This window comes from Capra hircus, chromosome 23 (genome assembly GCF_001704415.2).
Source record: "Capra hircus breed San Clemente chromosome 23, ASM170441v1, whole genome shotgun sequence".
In the NCBI taxonomy this organism is placed as follows: Eukaryota; Metazoa; Chordata; class Mammalia; order Artiodactyla; family Bovidae; genus Capra; species Capra hircus.
The window spans coordinates 32,833,520-32,851,680 of record NC_030830.1 but is presented as its reverse complement, the minus strand read 5'-3'; the positions used below and the strand labels follow the sequence as shown (position 1 = coordinate 32,851,680).

Sequence of the window (18,161 nt, the reverse complement as noted above, 5' to 3'; positions counted from 1 at the left end):
ACATCAAGGCTGGGACCACTACAGTTTAACTCCCCTGGCACCTACCTGCCAGAACGCAAGCCAGCCCTCACCTCCTTAACCGATTACTGGGCTGCAGGTCAAACTGGAAGCTGCCCTTCCCTTGCCTAGTTATCCCAGGAAGTCAAGGCCTGAATCCTGACTGGGAACTGGCCCATCACCTACTCACCACAGCTGCCTGGCAGTAAAGCCAAGCCAAACACTAGCCACTTATGAACCTGGGCGTGGGGTGGGGGTGGGGCCCGTGGAAACAGCACTCGGGCGCCTTCACTCACCACACAGTCGTCGATGATTTCCGAGAGCCGTGTCCGGTGTTTCCTCCCCAACCTCATGATTTTTTTCCACGTGTAATAGTACTCCACACACTGAGCCACCGTCTTGGACTTCACCTGCCGGGAAAACCATCTTAAGATCAGCTCCAGCGGTGGGCAGGGTGCAAGGCAACCAGTTTTCATGCAATTTTAAGTTTGTAATAGGTAGGAAGTTTACGCAGTTAAATAAAAACATGTACATGGTGGAAAATCTCCTCCCCAGCCCTGTTCTCCAGCCATCCATTCATCCGTTCCCTCCCCACCCCTGCAACTCAGCTAGCCTCCCTTGTTCATATCTTGGGAGATGTTCCAGAATTTTTCTACTTGTATACCAACAACACAAAAATATATTCCTCCCCACCATTTTGCCTCACACAAGGTAGTACGTACACTATAGGTACTGTTCCGCATCTTGACTTTTTCACAAGAGGGCTTGGAGAATTTTTTCACAACCATCCATAGCGAGCTCCCTCCCTTTTTAAACCCACAAAGCAGCATGCTTTTTCAAATGCTTGAATGAGTTTGGCTCTCCGAGTTGCTGACCTTCAAAATCTATTTATGAAAAGTGTTCCTTAGTAATCAAACAGGAATATAAGGCAAAAGTTATGATGACAAGAGCTTAGTGTTTGCAGAAAACAAGCCTTGTCCTGTTCTCCCCTAAAGGGGCAAAGGTAAATGTGTTTTAAAGAGAAAAAAATTCCTTTGTTTAGTTCACAGTTCTCTAAGCTCAAAGTGGGGTTCAATAATGTGAGTTTTCTGGAGGCAGGCTGGCTGTCCCATTGGGTCTGGAAAGAAGGCCACCCACGCAGTAAGAGTGAAAACGGCACCTTCCAGACATCTGGTCTCCTCAAAGTTGCCCCCTTTACACACACCTGATACAGTGAATTTCTACATTAGAGTTGCCCAGGGAGGGAAGACAGCGTCCCAGAAAATCCTGGTTTAAAATCCTGAATTAACTGGCAAGCACGTCATGTGAATCTGTCATCAGTCAACAAGGTGTGGGACCTTTAAGAAATAATAAAGCCTAGGACAGGAGGGGGTGACTCCGGACAGACAGGAGCTGCTGGAACACAGGGCAGCAAAGAGTGCGGTGGCCTCCAAGACAGAGTAAGGTGGGTGCGAATTCAGATCTGCAGATGGAGGCAAGTTGGAGAAAAACTCCACCTATTTCTGATTCTCATTCACTCAAGGCCCAGGGTTAAGGACAGGAGACAGGAACCCGGGACAACACTGAGGCCCAGCCCAGAGCCAGCGGTGGTGGTTGTCTGAGACCCTGTTCTCCTTGGACCTGAGCATTTTCATGACCTTAATAACTCGTGTGGTTCCATCATTCATCGGTTTGCTAAAACACTCTGAATCATTGTAACTTTTAGCCTAAACCACCTCTTGGCCAATTAAGGCCTATTACATTTATTATATGCTGGACAAAATGCTATTTCATCTTGGTGACAGAACTCTCTTTTGCTGTGAGATGCTGTATATGTAACATTTTATTGCTATTATTACTGTCCTTATGATCAGGGGCCCCACAGCAGAAACTCTGCTACCGGCTAGGGGCAGGGCTCATATTCTCCCTTCTCTGGATCCCCCCTCCTCCCACCATGTTCTGTCAGAAACATGACAGATCTGTCAAACACACATGAAATAAATTATATAAATTGTGAACCAGCAGCCCCAAGCTTATTTTATTCTGATAGAATGTATAAATCACACATCTTTATTGAGATAAAAATACCCCTCCACACCACTGCCACATCCAAATAATCTATGCCCTCCTCCCCCCACCTCCTAAACACCAGGGCCCCGCCATCCATAACAAATACCATCCTTTACCAACAAAAGATGGAAGACATTGTTTTGGTGACAGTCTTAAACCAGCAATAAAATAATTCTATATGTATCTTTAGGTGCACAACTTCCCAAATTTGGTTTCAAGACAGCAGTAGGAAAAAGCATGCTTACCATCTTCTGTACAAAAATAAAGTCTTTGCTGTAAGTGGCTAGTGCTTTATTAAACAGTTTTCTTTCTAGGGAGGTCCACTTGTCCGAACCTACAACAAAACACAAACTGCATAAAAAAACAGCCCAGTTGTAGATGGTTGCTCACTTGTAGATGGTTGCTCACTTAGTGAAGTTACAAACTACAACTGTTCAGTGTGTGACATGTAAATACCCTTCTTCTTTCTGAACAAAAAGCCAGTGCAGTGTAATGGTTAACAACCCTGCCACCTGGGTTCAAAGCTTAGCTGTGGCCTTGACTTGGCAAGTTACTGAACCTAAGACTTGATTTCTTTACCTATGAATGGGAATAATTCTGAGTGTCTCCACCTCTTAGAGGACTTTTGTGAAGGTTAAAGAAGATAACTCCCTAAAACTATCTCTTAGTAACTGGAAAATCGTGAGCACTCAGCAGATTTTAGCTACAGTTTTAATATAATTAGGGAGGGCAAGTATTCATGTAGGCAGTGCTCCTTGTGCGTGCTGGACTCAGCAGTCTAGTGGGGAGAAAATCAGGAGCCAGTGTATTCAAGGGGATGACTGCAAGGATGAGGGCAGGGGTTGGGTGCCAGTGGGGCACAAAGAAGGAACACCAGACTCCGAGAAGCTGGGAAGGCTTCCAGGAAGAGGAAACACCTGAGTAGGGTTTTAAAAGACACAGAAGCAAGTCGGGTAAGAATGAGATGGAAGGACTTCCCTGGTGGCCCAGTGGCTAAGGCTCTGCGCTCCCCACGCAGGAAGTCCGGGTTCAGTGTCTGGTCGGGGAACTAGATCCCACACACCACAGCCTAAGATTCCACATGCCACAACTAAGACTTGGTGCAGCCAAATAAAAAATAAATAAAATAAATATTTAAAAAGAAGGAGATGGATGGGAATTCTGGGGAGTGGAAGTGGCGAGTGCACAGTCAGAGCCAAGTAGTGAGAGGATACATTTTATTCACTTATTTAGCAGATATTTGTTAGATATTTAGATCGCTGGGTGGAGAGGATCCCCCAGAGTAGGAAATGTCAACCAACTCCAGTATTCTTGCCTCGAAAATTCCATGGTCAGAGAAGCCTGGTGGGCTACAGTCCATGGGGTCGCAAAGAATAGGACACAGCTGAGCAACTGAGCACACACATGCAAGACACTAGAGGGGAGAAAAGCTAATACTTATAAGTGCTTACTATATGCCAGGTTCTAAGCCCCTTGAAGATACTAGTCACTTGCTTCTGCAGACAACCCTATAAGATTGATATTACTTCTACCCATTTTACAGATGAGGAAATGGAGGTGTTCAAGGAATAAGCAGTAATCTGGTATGGCTCAGCTACAGGGTTCCAGCAGAGGGAAGGCAGATGAGGCTGGGAGGTAAGAGGGACCGGTTCCTGATAAACCTGTAAACCAATGAGGAAGAGGCCCAGATGTGTCAGGCTGGTGTATCTGCTTCATGGATGAGCTTGCCATTCATGTCAAAGTAGGATATGCAGACAATCAGAGAATGGTCCTGGTCTATTTCCAAGGGAAGTCCTATTTCTGTGGGCTGCAGAGAAGGCTCAATTTCTGTGGCTGGTTAGCAGAAAACTCAGCCTCATTCTAATTTTTTGAATTCCCTATATCTCTGATTCTTTGGATGGTATATGTCTGGGCCTTTGACAGGTTTCTACTTTTCAAAGCTGTAATCTCCAAACCATAGTATTTTTCCTTCCAAGTAGGACAAGCCCAAGATTTCCATTTTGCAATGGTTCACTGAGGGGCTGAAGTATAGAAAACCTGAATTGCTTCTTCCCTCAAGATTCGGCCTGAATCAGTAGATTAGGTGAAACCATGCCTGGCAGGCAAGCAGGAGGTGAAGATCCTAGGATCCTTGAGAAAATATGTGACTCGGTGATGTCAGCTCAGATTTCTGAAAGAAACACCTTCTCCATGGGACTCCTTGAGGGGTCCTTAAGCCAAGACTCCAGTACAGAATATACTCTCCACATTGGGGCTGGTCCAGGTCTCTAAAAATCACCATCTGACTCCTTTGGTTTGCAAATTTCTCTAAAGGAAAAGCAGCTTTCTAATCCTCAGCAGAAGGAAGCATCTTCCACTGGTTCTAGAGACCAGGACATCTCTGGTAGTGCAAACCATCGTGACAGGGAGAAGTAGGGCCAGGGCTTTGGTGAAATTCTGCTAGAGTGGATGTGAGCAGAGGAGGTTGGTGGGATTTCAGGCTCTGGAGTATTTTCATCATCATTCCTCAAAATTCTTCCAACATTCAAGAACTTGGGGTCCTGGCTCTTTTCTGCTCCCGCTGTCCAGAGGCAGAGACAGAAAGAGTGAAACAGAAAGGATGGCCCAACAACTGAACAACCACAGAGGAGTCATGGTTCTTTTTAGGTATCCATCAAAACAGTAAAGAGAGGTCAGAGAGGCGATGGTATACGTGGAACACGACAGGGACATGTCACACCAATCGAGTCCCCTGACAGACATATAAGGAGAGTTTTGTTCTGCCCTGATGCAGGTCCAGTCTGTGCAGCTCCAGGTTGCATCTCAGTTAGGAAGTTAGGGAACACTTTTTTTTTTTTTTTTTGCTGTGCTGAGTCTGTTGCTGCGCATAGACTTTCTCTAGTTTCAGTGTATAGGCTTCTCATTACAGTAGCTTCTCTTGTTGTGGAATGCGGGCTCTAGGGCTTGCAGGCTCAGTAGTTGTGCACAGGCTTAGCTGCCCAAAAGGCAAGTGGAATCTTCCCAGACCAGGGGTCAAACCCACGTCTCCTGTATTGGCAGGCGGATTCTTAACGACTGGGCCACCAGGGATGTCGGTTAGGGGACATTTTGCTGATGAAACCCCTCCCAGTGAGATGAGTAAGAATACTTTCCATTTTCAGCTGGACCCTATGTTTCCCCAGTCAAAGTGCAGCTTTAAACCCTCATGAGACACTCAAGGGCCATGCGGCCTTCTCGGGTCAGCACCCAGCCTCACACCGGGTATACTTTCTTCCACCCCACACCAAGCTCACCACTGGATTACTGCCCAAACCACAGTGTGAAGTCCCCAGGACTGTATACCTGTAAGATGTCCCTTCATGTCCCCAGGTGGCCTGCCAGTTGTAACCCCACAAAGAGAAGTCACTTCCTGGACCATCTGTTATGGGGGACCCTCAAGCCTCATAGGGGAAGGAGGCTTGCTCCCCATCAACTCTCTGGTGGTTTGAGTTTTTTTTTTTTTTTTTTTTTTAAATAATTTCTCTAGTTGCAGTGAGCAGAGGCTACTCTCTAGTTGCAGTGCGTGGGCTTCTCATTGCGGAGTACGGCCTCTAGGGCTAGCAGGCTTCAGCACTTGTGGCTTGCAGGCTCTAGAGCACAGGCTCAGTAGTTGAGGTGCATGTTACTCCTCACCGTGTGGAATCTTCCTGGACCCGGGATCGAACTCACGTCTCCTGCATCGTCACCACTGAGCCAGCAAGGAAGCCCTTCTCCGTTGGCTTCTAGGGCTGCTGCTCTGTGGTGGGGCCTCCAGTCTTCCTGATCCCGGGGTGTTCACTCCACACCACCAGTCTCTGATTGAAGTGGAAAAGCCTCTAGCTTTCCTCTCTGTGCTGGCCCAAACCCTGATGGCCAGGGCAGGGAGCATGTGCTCAGATGCTGAGAGATGGCTCCTCTAGTCAGTCCTAGGGTCCATGGTTTAGCACACAGGACTGTGCTGTGCGTGCGTGTCTGTCCGACAGGGGTGTCCATGAACTGAGAGATGGAGGCGGGGACAGACAAGCCCATCCGTTCTCACATTCACAGTAGCAAGCTCTTTACAGCACCCTGATCACAGATCACTCATGGGGCCAAGAATCTACTCCAGGTCTCTTGGGTGGCATTCTCAGGCCCAAACCTGGTATACAGACATAATATCTGAATGTGCTCACCCCAAAGAATGAGGTCACTGTGCTGTGATTAAAAAGGGGCAACTTTAATCAGGAGACGGTTTGCCGCGAACCTGGTTCTGCCACTTAACTCCTTCTGCAAATTCACTTCTCTGAGCCTCAGTTTCCTCTCTTGATTTGGGGATTGTGACAGTCACGCAGTGCCTAACAGCATTTGGTCCTAAGAAGGGGCATAGTGAATGTCTCAGATCTGGCCACTTGGACAGAAGATTCCAAATAAGCTTGCCGCCGTGGAAAACATGCTGTTCGTGCTGATGTCCATGTCAGTGAAGCCCACTAGTCCCTGCTGGTGTTCTGTTGAGTGTGTACACTCACAGTCTTACTCCAGGCCGCCTGGCACTTGCACAGTCTTCCTCTCCCTGCCTCGAAATCCTCCTGTAATCCATCGAGGTGAGGTTCAGCATCTGTCCTCCTGGAAACTGTCTGGCAGGAGCGTTTTCCCCATTCTAGGACAAGGTGTTTTTTTTGTTTTGTTTTGTTTTAAGCCAGCTCTTCTGGGATTCTGTTTCTTGGACAAAGTCCAAGATAAAAATGCAAAAACCGAGGCAGGGAGCTGCCCCCACTTCTCGCTTGGCCACCCTCTCTGAGATCATTGCTGTCCACTCAGCATGTCCCTAGGGTCAGTGGGCTGACACCCTCCCCCTCCCCACCCCACACTCATTCATTCTCCCTGGGGATTCCTGGCTAGTGGACTATTATCAGCAGGGGTCCCTAATAAGATGATTAAGCCTAATTACAAAGAGCCTAATTAACAGGAGGAAACCAGTGCTGGAACAGTATCCAGAGGAGAAACATTCTGAGCTTCGGTTGCTGGGAAACAGGCTCTGGATGGTGGTGAAATTTGGGGCAATCTATAGAGAACACAGGCAGTTAAAGAGAAACCTGGAGGGGTGAGAGAAAGTTTGGGCACAGTGTCTTTTAAAGAGGGCCTTTCTGTCTTCCTCTCAATCTTTTAAAAACTGTTATTGATGCTGTCACAAAGGTTACATAAGAAAGACATGTTCATTGCAGAAAAAGGAGGACTTGTTTTTATACCAGATCTTCATTTGGTGAAAGATTTCCCATGATGGGTGAAGGCTGAGTAATTTTTTTAGGGGTGCATGTGAACTGGGTGATACCAAAGTTCCCTCTGGAGGCAAAAGGCAGGGAGGCCTTGGTCTGAATCCAGAACCTGAGCTTGTCTACTAACCTTCTTCTCTCCAAGCGCCATGACAGGCCAAGCAGCGAAGTGCATAGTAACTCAGTTCCTGCCCTTTGTGGGGGTCAGTCTCCCACTAGCAACATGGGCTAAGAATGCCTGCGAGGTGACTTCACAGCTATGCTTCTTTCAAAGTATTCTCTGGAGCATGTAATTCTGTCTCCCCACCAAACTGGGGCAACTTCCAAGACATAGACCAGGCTCCCTCGACTGAATGGGTATTTCCTCCAGGTCTCTCCCATCTCTGGAGTCAGGTCAAGGTTCAGGACCTCTTGAGCGCTTGGGCTGGGGCAGGAGGGGGCCGCCCATTCGAGCCTCTGCTGAACTCTTGCCAAGAGTCCCAGGGCCACCTCTGACACCCCTCCACTCTGGCGCCCATCTGCAGGAATGACCGGCTCAGCAGAAAAACCAAGGATGCTGGAAGTCCTCTAATCAGAGCCAGGCATCCTTGCCCCCTTGACACCCCCATGCTCAAGCCTTCTCCACCCAATCCAGCTGCTGACTGGGAGCCACTGCAAACAACACTGCCCACACATGGGTGGAGGGTGCGGAGAGAAAGCTGGACCAGGCGCTTTGGTATCAGTTTGAGAGCCCTGAAGGCCACAGCAACAGCACCACCCTCAGGATCCTAACAGAGCTCCTCCAGGTTTGCCGAGCAGCCCCAGATCTGCGTGAGCAGCCCACCCACACGGGCGTCTCTTCTGAGCTCCAGAACTGGCCGTTCTTCCCTCTTCTTTCTGAACTGCTTGGGGTGGGATGGGGTGGAAGGGCAGTCAAGAGTAAAGTCAGGGAAGTGATTTTCAAGGGCCCCTGTCTCTGTCTCCCCCCAAACCCAGTCTTTCCACCTTCCTTCCAGGGCCCAAGCCAAGGAGGTCTGACCTCTCTCTCTAGACAACTGGGAGTCTGGAATTCAACCCTTCCTGTTGTGTCCGACTCTCTGTGACCCCATGGACTGTATAGCCTCCAGGCAAGAATACTGGAGTGGGTTGCCATTTCCTCCTCCAGGGGATCTTCCCAATCCAGGGATTGAACTCTCGTCTCCTGTGTCTCCTGCTTGGCAGGTAGATTCTTTACCACTGAGTCACCTGGGAATCAAAGTTTTTAGTCCTGTTTCAATGTTTTTGTTTTGTTTAGGGTGGGGGTAGTTTCCATCCCACAGTTTTCCCACCTTTTTCATGTCATGACATACATTAAAAAAAAAAAAATCACAATTGTTGCTTGGCATGCTGGAAAGAACCAGAGGGGATTTAGGTTCCAGAAGAGGTTGCTCATTGCTGGAGCTGACCCGCCCTGAGGCATCAGCCACCCCAGCCACCCCGGGGGCGGAAGGCAGCTGCGGCAGATGGTTGGGAAGTCTCACCCACTAAGCAAAGAAGCTTGACACAGGCTCCAGGAGGCTGGACGGCCTGTCAGGGTTTAATGGGCAGCAGATGACGCTGGGAATTAAGAGAGGATTGAATTGTTTCCACAGCAGATTAGGGAGAACTCCCACATCTTCTAGCCACATTCAGGGAAGACACCGAGCAGGAAATGATGGAGACGATATTAAGAAACTGGCTCCTTGAGGCAGACAGTGGAGGCGGGGACAGGGAGCCCTCTGAGAGCACCGTGATACCTGCAGAACAGCCCTCCCCTGAGGCCACATCTGGCCACCTGGATCGAGGCCTGGAAAAGGCACCACTGGGTCCCCAAGGCCACTGAGGTAGTCAGCACCTACTGTGCAGGGTCCCCCCAGGCACCAGAGACACCTTCAAACGAATACCACCAAGGGGCACTGGAGGATCCAGCCCTCTCTGAAAGAGAGGATCTGGGCAGGCTCGCGGAGATGCCAGAACAGACAGCTACCGCTTAACGGAAATATAGACGCTGACTTCGTCTTCACTTGTCACCACAGGCTCCCCAACCTGTTTCCTTGTCTTTTCACCATTCTCACCACATTCAGCTCTCTAAGGGGTGTGCTCCTTCCCTCTTACTGGTGATGCCATTATTAATCCACCCGCTTCTAAGACAGTGTACGTGTGTGTATGTGTGTATCTATGCGTACAAGTATACGTAAGTGTATATGTTCGTGTGTGTGTGCTCAGTCGTGTTCGACTCTTTGCAACCCCATGGACGGTTGCCCACCAGGCTCCTCTGTCCATGGAATTCTCCAGGAAAGAACACTGGAGGGGACTGCCATTTCCTACTCCAGGGGATCTTCCCGACCCAGGGCTCAAACCAGAGTCTCTTGTGCCTGCATTGGCAGGTGGATTCTTTACCACTAGCGCCAGCTGGGAAGCCCCATGTGTATACGTATAGGTACATGTATACACGTGCACGTACGAGTCTTTCTCCTGCTATTCGTGTGACCTGTTGTTTAATAACTGCCTCCTCCTCAGACTCCAAACTGCACAAGGCAGTACTGTGTCAAAATCTGTCACTGTCACTTCCTCATCTTAAATTGTTCAATAAATGAATAATAATGGCTACAACAATGTGCCAGGCAAGAGGCTCAATATGCTCTCCCTAGTCTTCACAAAATGCCATAAGGGATGGAATATGAGCCCCACTTTATAGGTGAGGAAACCAAAACTACAGAGGGCCACGGGGAGCAGGTAAGATTGGATTCCAAAGCCGAGGGGCCACTGTGAGCTGTTGCCTCTGTGCTCTACCCTCTGGGGCTCTCTCCCACTGCCACCTGCGGGGCCCCTGTCCACTGCTGCTCAGCTCTTAGCACACCCAGCAAGGGAGGAGACAGACAGACAAATGCCCAACAGCGACCAGTCGGTGGACACAGCTGCCCCACTGGCCACGCCCCAGAGGCCCAGGGTAAACAAGCGGCACTGAGGAGAGAATGGGTGCTCTCTGTTAGTAAAGGGGACACGAGCAACATGCAAACAGTGAGCCCCAGCAGGGCCCCGGCACCTACCGGCATAGTGGTAATTTGCTAAAGGATGACATTTTAACCTGACTGGTTTCCGCAACAGCAGCATTTCCAGAGCAGCCTGCAGACCCACGGGAGAGAAAAGGTGAGAGTCATTCATGGGGCTGCGCATCCTCGGAAGACCAACTATCCCACAAGGAAGATGAGCCAGCATGGCAGGGCCCGAGGTGGGGGTGCTGGAAGGGAAACAAGGGGAGACTCCCCTATTTGGGGTCCTCCTTCCAGTCAGCACCCAACAGGACTCATCATTCTAATATCTCCCCTGCTCATGCCTGCAGCCAGCTAGTCATGTTACAGAAACACAGACGGCAGCCCAAACGCCACTCCTTCCTTGGTGAGGGCCCCGCCGTCAGAGATACTGTGGGGCCTCCTATGAATGGAGGCTGAGTCTCTGGGGAAGGGTTCTGAGGAAATGAGTGGGTGACTTGGAACTGTTTTTTCAGAAAAAAAAATCACATGTTTCATTATAACTGAACACAAACAGCTGTATTAGTAATAACTGTACTGCACACTGTCCTTCCAGGGAGCCTCACTAAATAACCTATTCAAATCTGCCTCCTCCAGCCTTGTTGGGGTTCTTTAAAAATGGTACAAATGGAGTTGAGTAGTGGATGGTTTAGGGGCAGAGCAAGGTCTGGAATCTTGCTACTCCAAGCGCGGTCCATGGGCCAGCAGCCTGAGCATCCTCTGGGAGCAGGTTACAACTGTAGGCCCTTGGACCCCAACCTCCTGAACTGCTGCATTTTAACAAGCCTCTCCAGGGGATTCGTGTGCATGTTAGAAGTTTGAGAAGCAGAGCTCTGCAGCACTGATCTTAAAAGGTCAAGGGGAGTTTTCCAGTGTTCTAGAGAATCTCTGAAGGGTATCAATAATCTTGTGAGAAGGTAGTACTGGGACATTTGTTTGCTTATGCATTTTCATAAACTTACAAACCAGGAGGCTGGCTCTGGTATAAGAATCATGTATTTACTGAAGGGAAAGCTGAGGCTAGTGAGGTAGTGCTCCAGCCAGGGGTCCCGGTTGAGCAGGCAAATGATCAGCTCTGATTCTGGGAGAAGAGTCCCAACATCCTGGCAGAAGAGTCCCAACATCCTGGCAGAAGAGTCCCAACATCCTGGCCTGGGTCTGCCAGAGAACTGTGTCAAAAGTGGAAGAATGACACTAGACGGTGTGTAGCAAACATCTCTCTTTGGTTAGGGCAGCAAACAGTTCTATGGACATCAAACTCTGATTTCCATGGTAGGGAAGAATGAAGAGCAGAGAATGACAAGCTTTTTTAGGCCAAGTCTTGTTTCAGGAAGGCCTTCTACCTCCACCATTGCAGACCTGTTTCCTGATGTGAATTACAAGACCGCTGAAAAGAAATTCTAGTTTCCCAAGACAGACGTTCAAATCATTATCACTGAGGAACAGATGTGTATACAGAAATCCAACTGGAGGTTTTCTTGCAGGCTTTCAAATTCTGACCTATTCACTGAGATAAGGAATATGGGAGGGCACACTGACTGGTCATCATCTTATGAGTTGGTTACATGGGACGTGAGCCAACACAGGAACTTGGGGAAATGCTTTTCAGAATTTCCACATGAAGAGTATGAACTGGGAAGCCTCCTTTTCATGGTTCCTTACCATCACATCACCTTTGGCCTCGAAGAGAGAGTGCAAAGCAAATTCAGAATTGGTCCCTCCACCTGGCAACGCACTTGAACAGCATAAATTCAGGAGATTCTCCACTGTTGGGAACAAAGATAGGGCACTGCATCATAGAGAGCTCAGTGTCACCAGAAAGACACACTGATCCTAGAGCCAGAGGCCCCCAGGAGAAATCCAGCCCTTCCTGCCCAGTTCTTCCCAGGCTGTCAATACCTCTTTGCTGGAGATCATGGTTTTCCAGCTCTGGCCAGGGCTTCCATACTAGTGTGGCCCTGTGTGTGTCCTGGGCCAGGGCAGAGACATCCTGGAGTTCTGGGATCTCCGCTTGGAATCGCAAGCCAATGTTGATGCGTCTTTAAATCAACAAGAAGAAAAACAACAGTGTGGTCTTCAATTTGAAACCAAAGGTAACTGTCAGGGACTTGAAAACGAAGGAAAACAGCTCCTTCTGCAAGAAGAATGCAGGGGCATTTCCTCACAGTGTGATCTGAAGATTCCAGGCATGACTTTTTCACTGGGATAAAGAACAGCTTGAAGATTGGGGAGAGATGCCACGGGAAGCAAGGGAGAAGCCTGGCTGGGGATTCTTAGCTCCCTAGAGCTGGGGAGGGGCTTCCCTTGTGGTTCAGCAAGTAAAGAATCCACCTGCAGTGCAGGAGACCTGGGTTCGATCCCTGGGTTGGGAAGATCCCCTGGAGAAGGGAAAAGCTACACACTCACTCCAGTATTCTGGCCTGGAGAATTCCATGGACTATACAGTCTATGGGGTCACAAAAGTCGGACACCACTGAGCGACTTTCATAGCTGGGAGAGGGAGGGTGCTAATGCCAAGGGGACAGCTGCCCAGAGCATGGCCAAAGGTACCACTTGACCCAAAGGAACAAAGTCCTTATTTTTATCCTTTCAGGCCATTTTCACATAAATGATCCCATCTGAACCTCACAAAGGCCTGTGAGATAAGCAAAGCAGTGATAAGTATTCCTACTTAACAGATGAGTTAACTTAACTCTACAAAGGTTAAGTTTATCAAGATCAAATAATAAAATGGTGCTGGAACCAAGTTTCCTGATTCCTGACTCAAATCTACTCACCACTCCACCATCTGGCTTCTTTTGCGTTTCTCCATGAAGAAAAAAAAAAATTTTTTTTTTTTTTTTTCAATTATATCCCCCAACTCAAGTATTCAACAAGCCCATTTGGAGGCCCAGCCAAAAGGGGAGGGGGTAAAGGAGCAGGGTGGTGGGTGAAGCCTCCTAGGGAGCTAGGTACCCTGAGAGAGATGTCACTGGGGACATGAAGGCCTGTGGCCCCCAACCAAACTGGCTCATGGAGCTGGAGATGGGGACACTAAGGTTCTCCAAATACGAGGCTCCACATTTTTAATGCCTTCAGTCTGTAGAAAGGGCCTTGAAATACTGGAAATTATAGGGTAACCATCACACTTGAGAAATACCACGATCCTACAATTTCCACAACTTCTTGCCCAGTGGCCACTCGGCCCCCAGAAGTACTAGCTATACTTCTTAAAGCTCCTCCTCCCTTTTCTAGGTTGAGGCTTCTGTTCTAAAGAATAATTGGCTCTTCCTTACGGTTCGACATCAACGGTCTGCTCTCCAGGCCCCGGGGTGACCGTCAGGTTGCTGCCATCGATGCTGTCTGGAGCACAAAAACCAGAGGTCGCTGGTCAGCAGAGAAGATACTAAAGAAACTAAACTAAACAAGCAGTTACCTGAACAGTCATGGTAGGGTCCCTCTCCTACCCAAACCATGCAGGAGTTACCCCAGCAGTCTCTGAGGAGCTGGAGTGTGGAGCAACGTGGCTTAGGGTTTCCCTATTTCTTAACACCTGGCTTCCCTGGTGGCTAATAGGGTAAAGAATCTGCCTGCAACGCAGGAGGCCTGGGTTCGATCCCTGGGTTGGAAGATCCCCTGGAGAAGGGAATGGATACCCACTCCAGTATTCTTGCCTGGAGAACCTCGTGGACAGAAGAGCCTGGCAGACCACAGTCTATGGGGTCAGGACAGAGTCAGACATAATTGAAGCAACTTAGCACACACACACGCACTTCTCAGAGTCAGGAGAGGCCAGCTATCTCTCCGGTCTACTACTCTTTTTTCATTATTTTTTATTTTTTTTTTTGGCCTGCACTGTGCATCTTTCAGGATCCCAGTTCCTGGGCCAGGAGTCACACTTCGGCCCTTGGCAAGTGAAAGCCCCGGGAGTCCCAACCAATGGACCGCCAGGGAATTCCCCTGTTAAGCTTTCTTGTTCTATGACATTCCTCTTGCTCTAGAAAGAGATCCTGCTACAGGCCTTGATCTTTACACCGCGTGCTAAAATGTGGAGGTGTGGTCCTGCAGCTAATCCTATTTGTACGTGTACTTAGTACATTTACTTTGGGTGTCTTAACACGATTCTCCACGGCGCACTTCGACTGTTTTTTTCTTTTTTTTCCCTCCCTCATCCCAGAGAAACCCTAATGAGCTTTATGCGTTGGTCTCCGCGGCTAGACTGTGATTCCCTTGAGGGTAAGTATTCTAAGAATTCCCAGCACACGGCCTGAGCCATCTCAAAGGTCTGTGGGCCACCTCAAAGGTCTGCGAGGTGAGTGAGACCAGGACAGAACGGGAGGCTTCTCAGGGCAGCACCCACAGCCAGGGTGCCCCCGCCACCCCCGGCCCCCGGGGTGGCGGCGGCGGCGGGGTCGGGGGCGACTCACTGGAGCGGCAGAGCAGCACGCGCGGCGTGGGCGTCAGGGGCGTGAGGGGCAGCTGCGGGTGGGCGCCGGGGCCGTGGCCGGCGATGAGCACGTTGCTGAAGAGCCCCGAGCCCTGGCGCACCGGGCTGAGCATGGGCGGGGGCGTGTAGGGGGGCAGCTCGTGGGCGGGGTCCAGGAGCAGGTGGTCGCCCAGCACCCGCGGGGAGCGCAGCTGGCTCTGGTAGAGGGTGGCGCCCGAGTGCGAGGCGGCGAGGTTGGGCGTGTAGGAGGGCGGTGGCGGGATGAAGAGCGGCTCGGGCCGGTGCCGGAACTTCTTCTTCTCCGCCGGCGCGCTTCTGAGGGCTTCCTCGGCTTTGGCCGCGCCTGGCTGGTGCTTCTTGGGAATTTCCTACGACGGGAAGAACGGTCCGGTTCAGCTCCTGGGGCTCTTCCCTCAGGCCCTGGCCACAGGTTGAGGGGAGGGGGCAATCTGCGTTCTAACGGGAACACGCCCCCCCTCCCCCGCCCCGGGCTGACCCCAGCGTCCCCTGCCTTGAGAAACGGTCACAGCCATCTCCGGCAAGGCGAGATCTGGTGGCCTGGTTAAGGGAGCCGACTTTGGTTTGGGAGGAAATCCCTCATGTCTGGAGACGGATTGGTGGTGGGTGGGTGTAGGAACAGTGGGTGGGCAAGAAAGAATAAATTCACATTCTTTACTGCTTATCACCACATTCCCATCTGCTGAGTGGACTCCAGCTGAGTGGGCCCTTTAATTCCCCACGGGCTCGCTCCCCAGGGACGGACCTCGGGGACAGATAACACATGTTCTAAGAAGGGGACAGAATCGTCTATTCAGGGAAGCTGGCAGAGGCTGTGGGGCAGGAAGACGGGGCGGGGGAGGGGACGGTCCGGCCTCAGCCAAAGCTCCCAGGGCCAGTGACCCGCACACTGGGCTCTCCCTTGGAGGTAACTGTCAGGGTGGAGGAGGGCCAGCTGGGATCTCCGAGGCGCCCCCTCTCATGTGCTCTCCTAGAAGTGCATCCGCTGACCCTTCCCCCTCACCGCCCTTCACTCCTGCTCCCAGCACTGGTGGCTCTCCTCTGTGGCAAACCCTTCTCCTAGGTTGGTTTCCTGTCAGCGGGTTTAGTTTATTTTATTCCAGCAGAACCAAGCATCTTCTGGAAGGAAGATTTGCCACATGGAAACAGATATACTAATAAGTAAACATATGCATGGAAGGAGATAAAGCAGGGCATGCCAAAGCCAAACATAAACAGACTTGGTGTGTGCCAGCATCAGCTCAGAAAACCCAGAGCTGGGTGAGGCCGGATTGACAGTGCTGCAGTTGTGGGGCGGGGGTCGGTGGCGGGTGCAGAGGGGATACCTGCAGGGAAGTTCTGAGCAGTCTGTGGTCCCCTCCCAGGCCCTGCAGGCCAGTGCCTGTCACAGCTGTGGTCCCTGACAATCCTAGTATCCACCTTGGTGCCTCAGTAGGAGGCAGCAGGGGGTGATGGGAAGGGTTTCCATGGTCATGTGACCTGACCCAGTCACCCCTCAGCTCTGGGCTTCTCTCCCTCTAACTAACCCCGCTGAAGGCATTTCTGCTGCCTTCAGCACTTCAGGCTGCCCCTCCCTGTCTCCCCCTCAGTTTCTGGGGTGCCATCCCAGCACCTAGCAGGGGAGTTTAGGGAAGCAGAGAGGTGGGGAAAGAAGGGGCAGAGGAACTCACCCCCGGGGGGCTCTCCTTAGGCCACAGAGCCCCAACCTGCTTTCTTTCCCCACCAGAGGGCTCCTCACTGCCTGAGCCTCAGATGGAGAGGGGGCTGAGCAATAGGGAAAGGATGCCCGTGCCCCGCAACTAGCGGAGCAATCCTGGTGCTTTACACCCAGTTCCTGGTGACTGATGAGGTCAACTGAGGACTCTGCATGTCTTCAACACTGCACCAGAATCCAGATCTTTGACCACAGACAGGGCCAGAGGTCCCTTTGGGGCTCTCTCTCCTTGAGCCTCCGGTTCAGTGACAACAGCTCTGAACTGGAACTTTCCAATCCTCCAGGCAAGGTTCTGAGACTGTGGGCCAGGGAAGGCCCCCAGAAGGTCAGACCTGGATTACACCTGGGAGGAAGTATATACAGAGTTCCAGCCAAGCAGGGCCAAGCTCTGAGAGGTTTGAAAAGCTCCTCAGAAAGGTGACAGCCACTGAGGAAGCCCACTCCCTTCCCCCTGAGGTCACAGGAGAAACCATGGTTCTGAGAAGCGAATGGTCTCAGCTGTCTGCACCCAACTGACTAGGAGCACAGTGGGGATTAAAACCCAGGGCTCCTCCCTGAACATTTTCATCTCTTAATATAGTGTCAGGACCTTGCTCACATGCACTCAGTCCTACTTCATGCTTCCACTTCAGCTTATCTCCTCACAGTATCTTTCTCACCCTTGCCACAAAACCGAGTTCATCTCTGCCTTCAAAACTCTGTCTGGAACTTTCCTCATGATGGTCTTCTAACACCAAAGGTCCCTTGCCTCGTCTTAGTCCCTAACGACCTTAGCTCTCGGGGTATATTCCCCACCAGCCCCACGCAGGGCAGTGCTGCCTTGGTGTCTCTGTCTTGAATTGAGGCAGACCTGCTGCCTGGGGCTCTGACCCCTGTGTCACTAGGAACCTGACTTTCTCCAGCTTCAGGCTGAAAGTTTCCAAAGGATAGAAACAGTGTCTCTCCCAGCAAATCAGGCATGTCCTGGGCAAAGTGGGGGTCTGGCGGTGTGGTTTCATCTCTCTCCCTGTTGCTGGCCCCCAGGACTTGCCAGCTGATGGGAATCCTTACCTCCAGAGGTTCTCCATCTGTCTTTTTCCTCTTCTGAGCCTTGATATTATGTAGAAAACCAAAAAGGCTCTTTCTGGACTTTTCTAGTTCTCTTAATTATTCTCCCTATCCTTCTCCTGGCCCAGCCCCACCTTTATGCCTCCTGGAATCCCAGTGGCCACTTATTCTGTGAGAATAGGTACGACCCAGCACAGCACTTTGTGGGGAGGGGACAAGTCTGATGTAATGAACCACAGGGGTTCCAGACTCCAGGGAGGTTGGGGGCAGGGTAGGGAGGGAAGCAAGGGGAGAAGGAAGGAGACAGAGAGAGATCTCTGTCCCAGAGCCAGGCTAAGCTGCTTGGGTGAAGCACTTGGAAGCTGAGAAAGAGAAGGGCAGTAAGAAACACGAATCTCTTTGCTTTCTTGAGATTGGGGGTGGGTATCTCAGTGGAATTACTTTGGGAACCTCAATGAATCAGGTCCTCTGAGAGTATTTATTTATGCAGAGGTGATATTGAAAATATTAAGCATCTGCTAAGGCTGACCATCAGCATGGATGCCTGGAGGACCCGTCGTGCCAGGGGGTTTCATCTCTGGTGGATGGATCTGGGGAGGTCTGGGGATCCTGGGGGAGGGACCAGGGAGGGTCTT

At 50.6% G+C, this 18,161-nt stretch overlaps 1 protein-coding gene across 7 annotated transcripts in view; it reads right to left on the bottom strand.

Moving 5' to 3' along the window:
- The window catches only part of TRERF1 (transcriptional regulating factor 1), a 204,792-nt gene that overhangs the window by 13,824 nt on the left and 172,807 nt on the right, over positions 1-18,161 (bottom strand). For all 7 annotated transcript variants that reach the window (XM_018039094.1, XM_018039088.1, XM_018039091.1 and 4 more), the window contains 7 exons: positions 14,728-15,115; positions 13,597-13,663; positions 12,221-12,360; positions 11,984-12,087; positions 10,340-10,415; positions 2,292-2,380; positions 294-407 (listed from right to left, as the gene is read on the bottom strand). In XM_018039094.1, the coding sequence (XP_017894583.1) occupies positions 294-407; positions 2,292-2,380; positions 10,340-10,415; positions 11,984-12,087; positions 12,221-12,360; positions 13,597-13,663; positions 14,728-15,115 (978 nt within the window). The remainder of the gene's footprint in view (positions 1-293; positions 408-2,291; positions 2,381-10,339; positions 10,416-11,983; positions 12,088-12,220; positions 12,361-13,596; positions 13,664-14,727; positions 15,116-18,161) is intronic.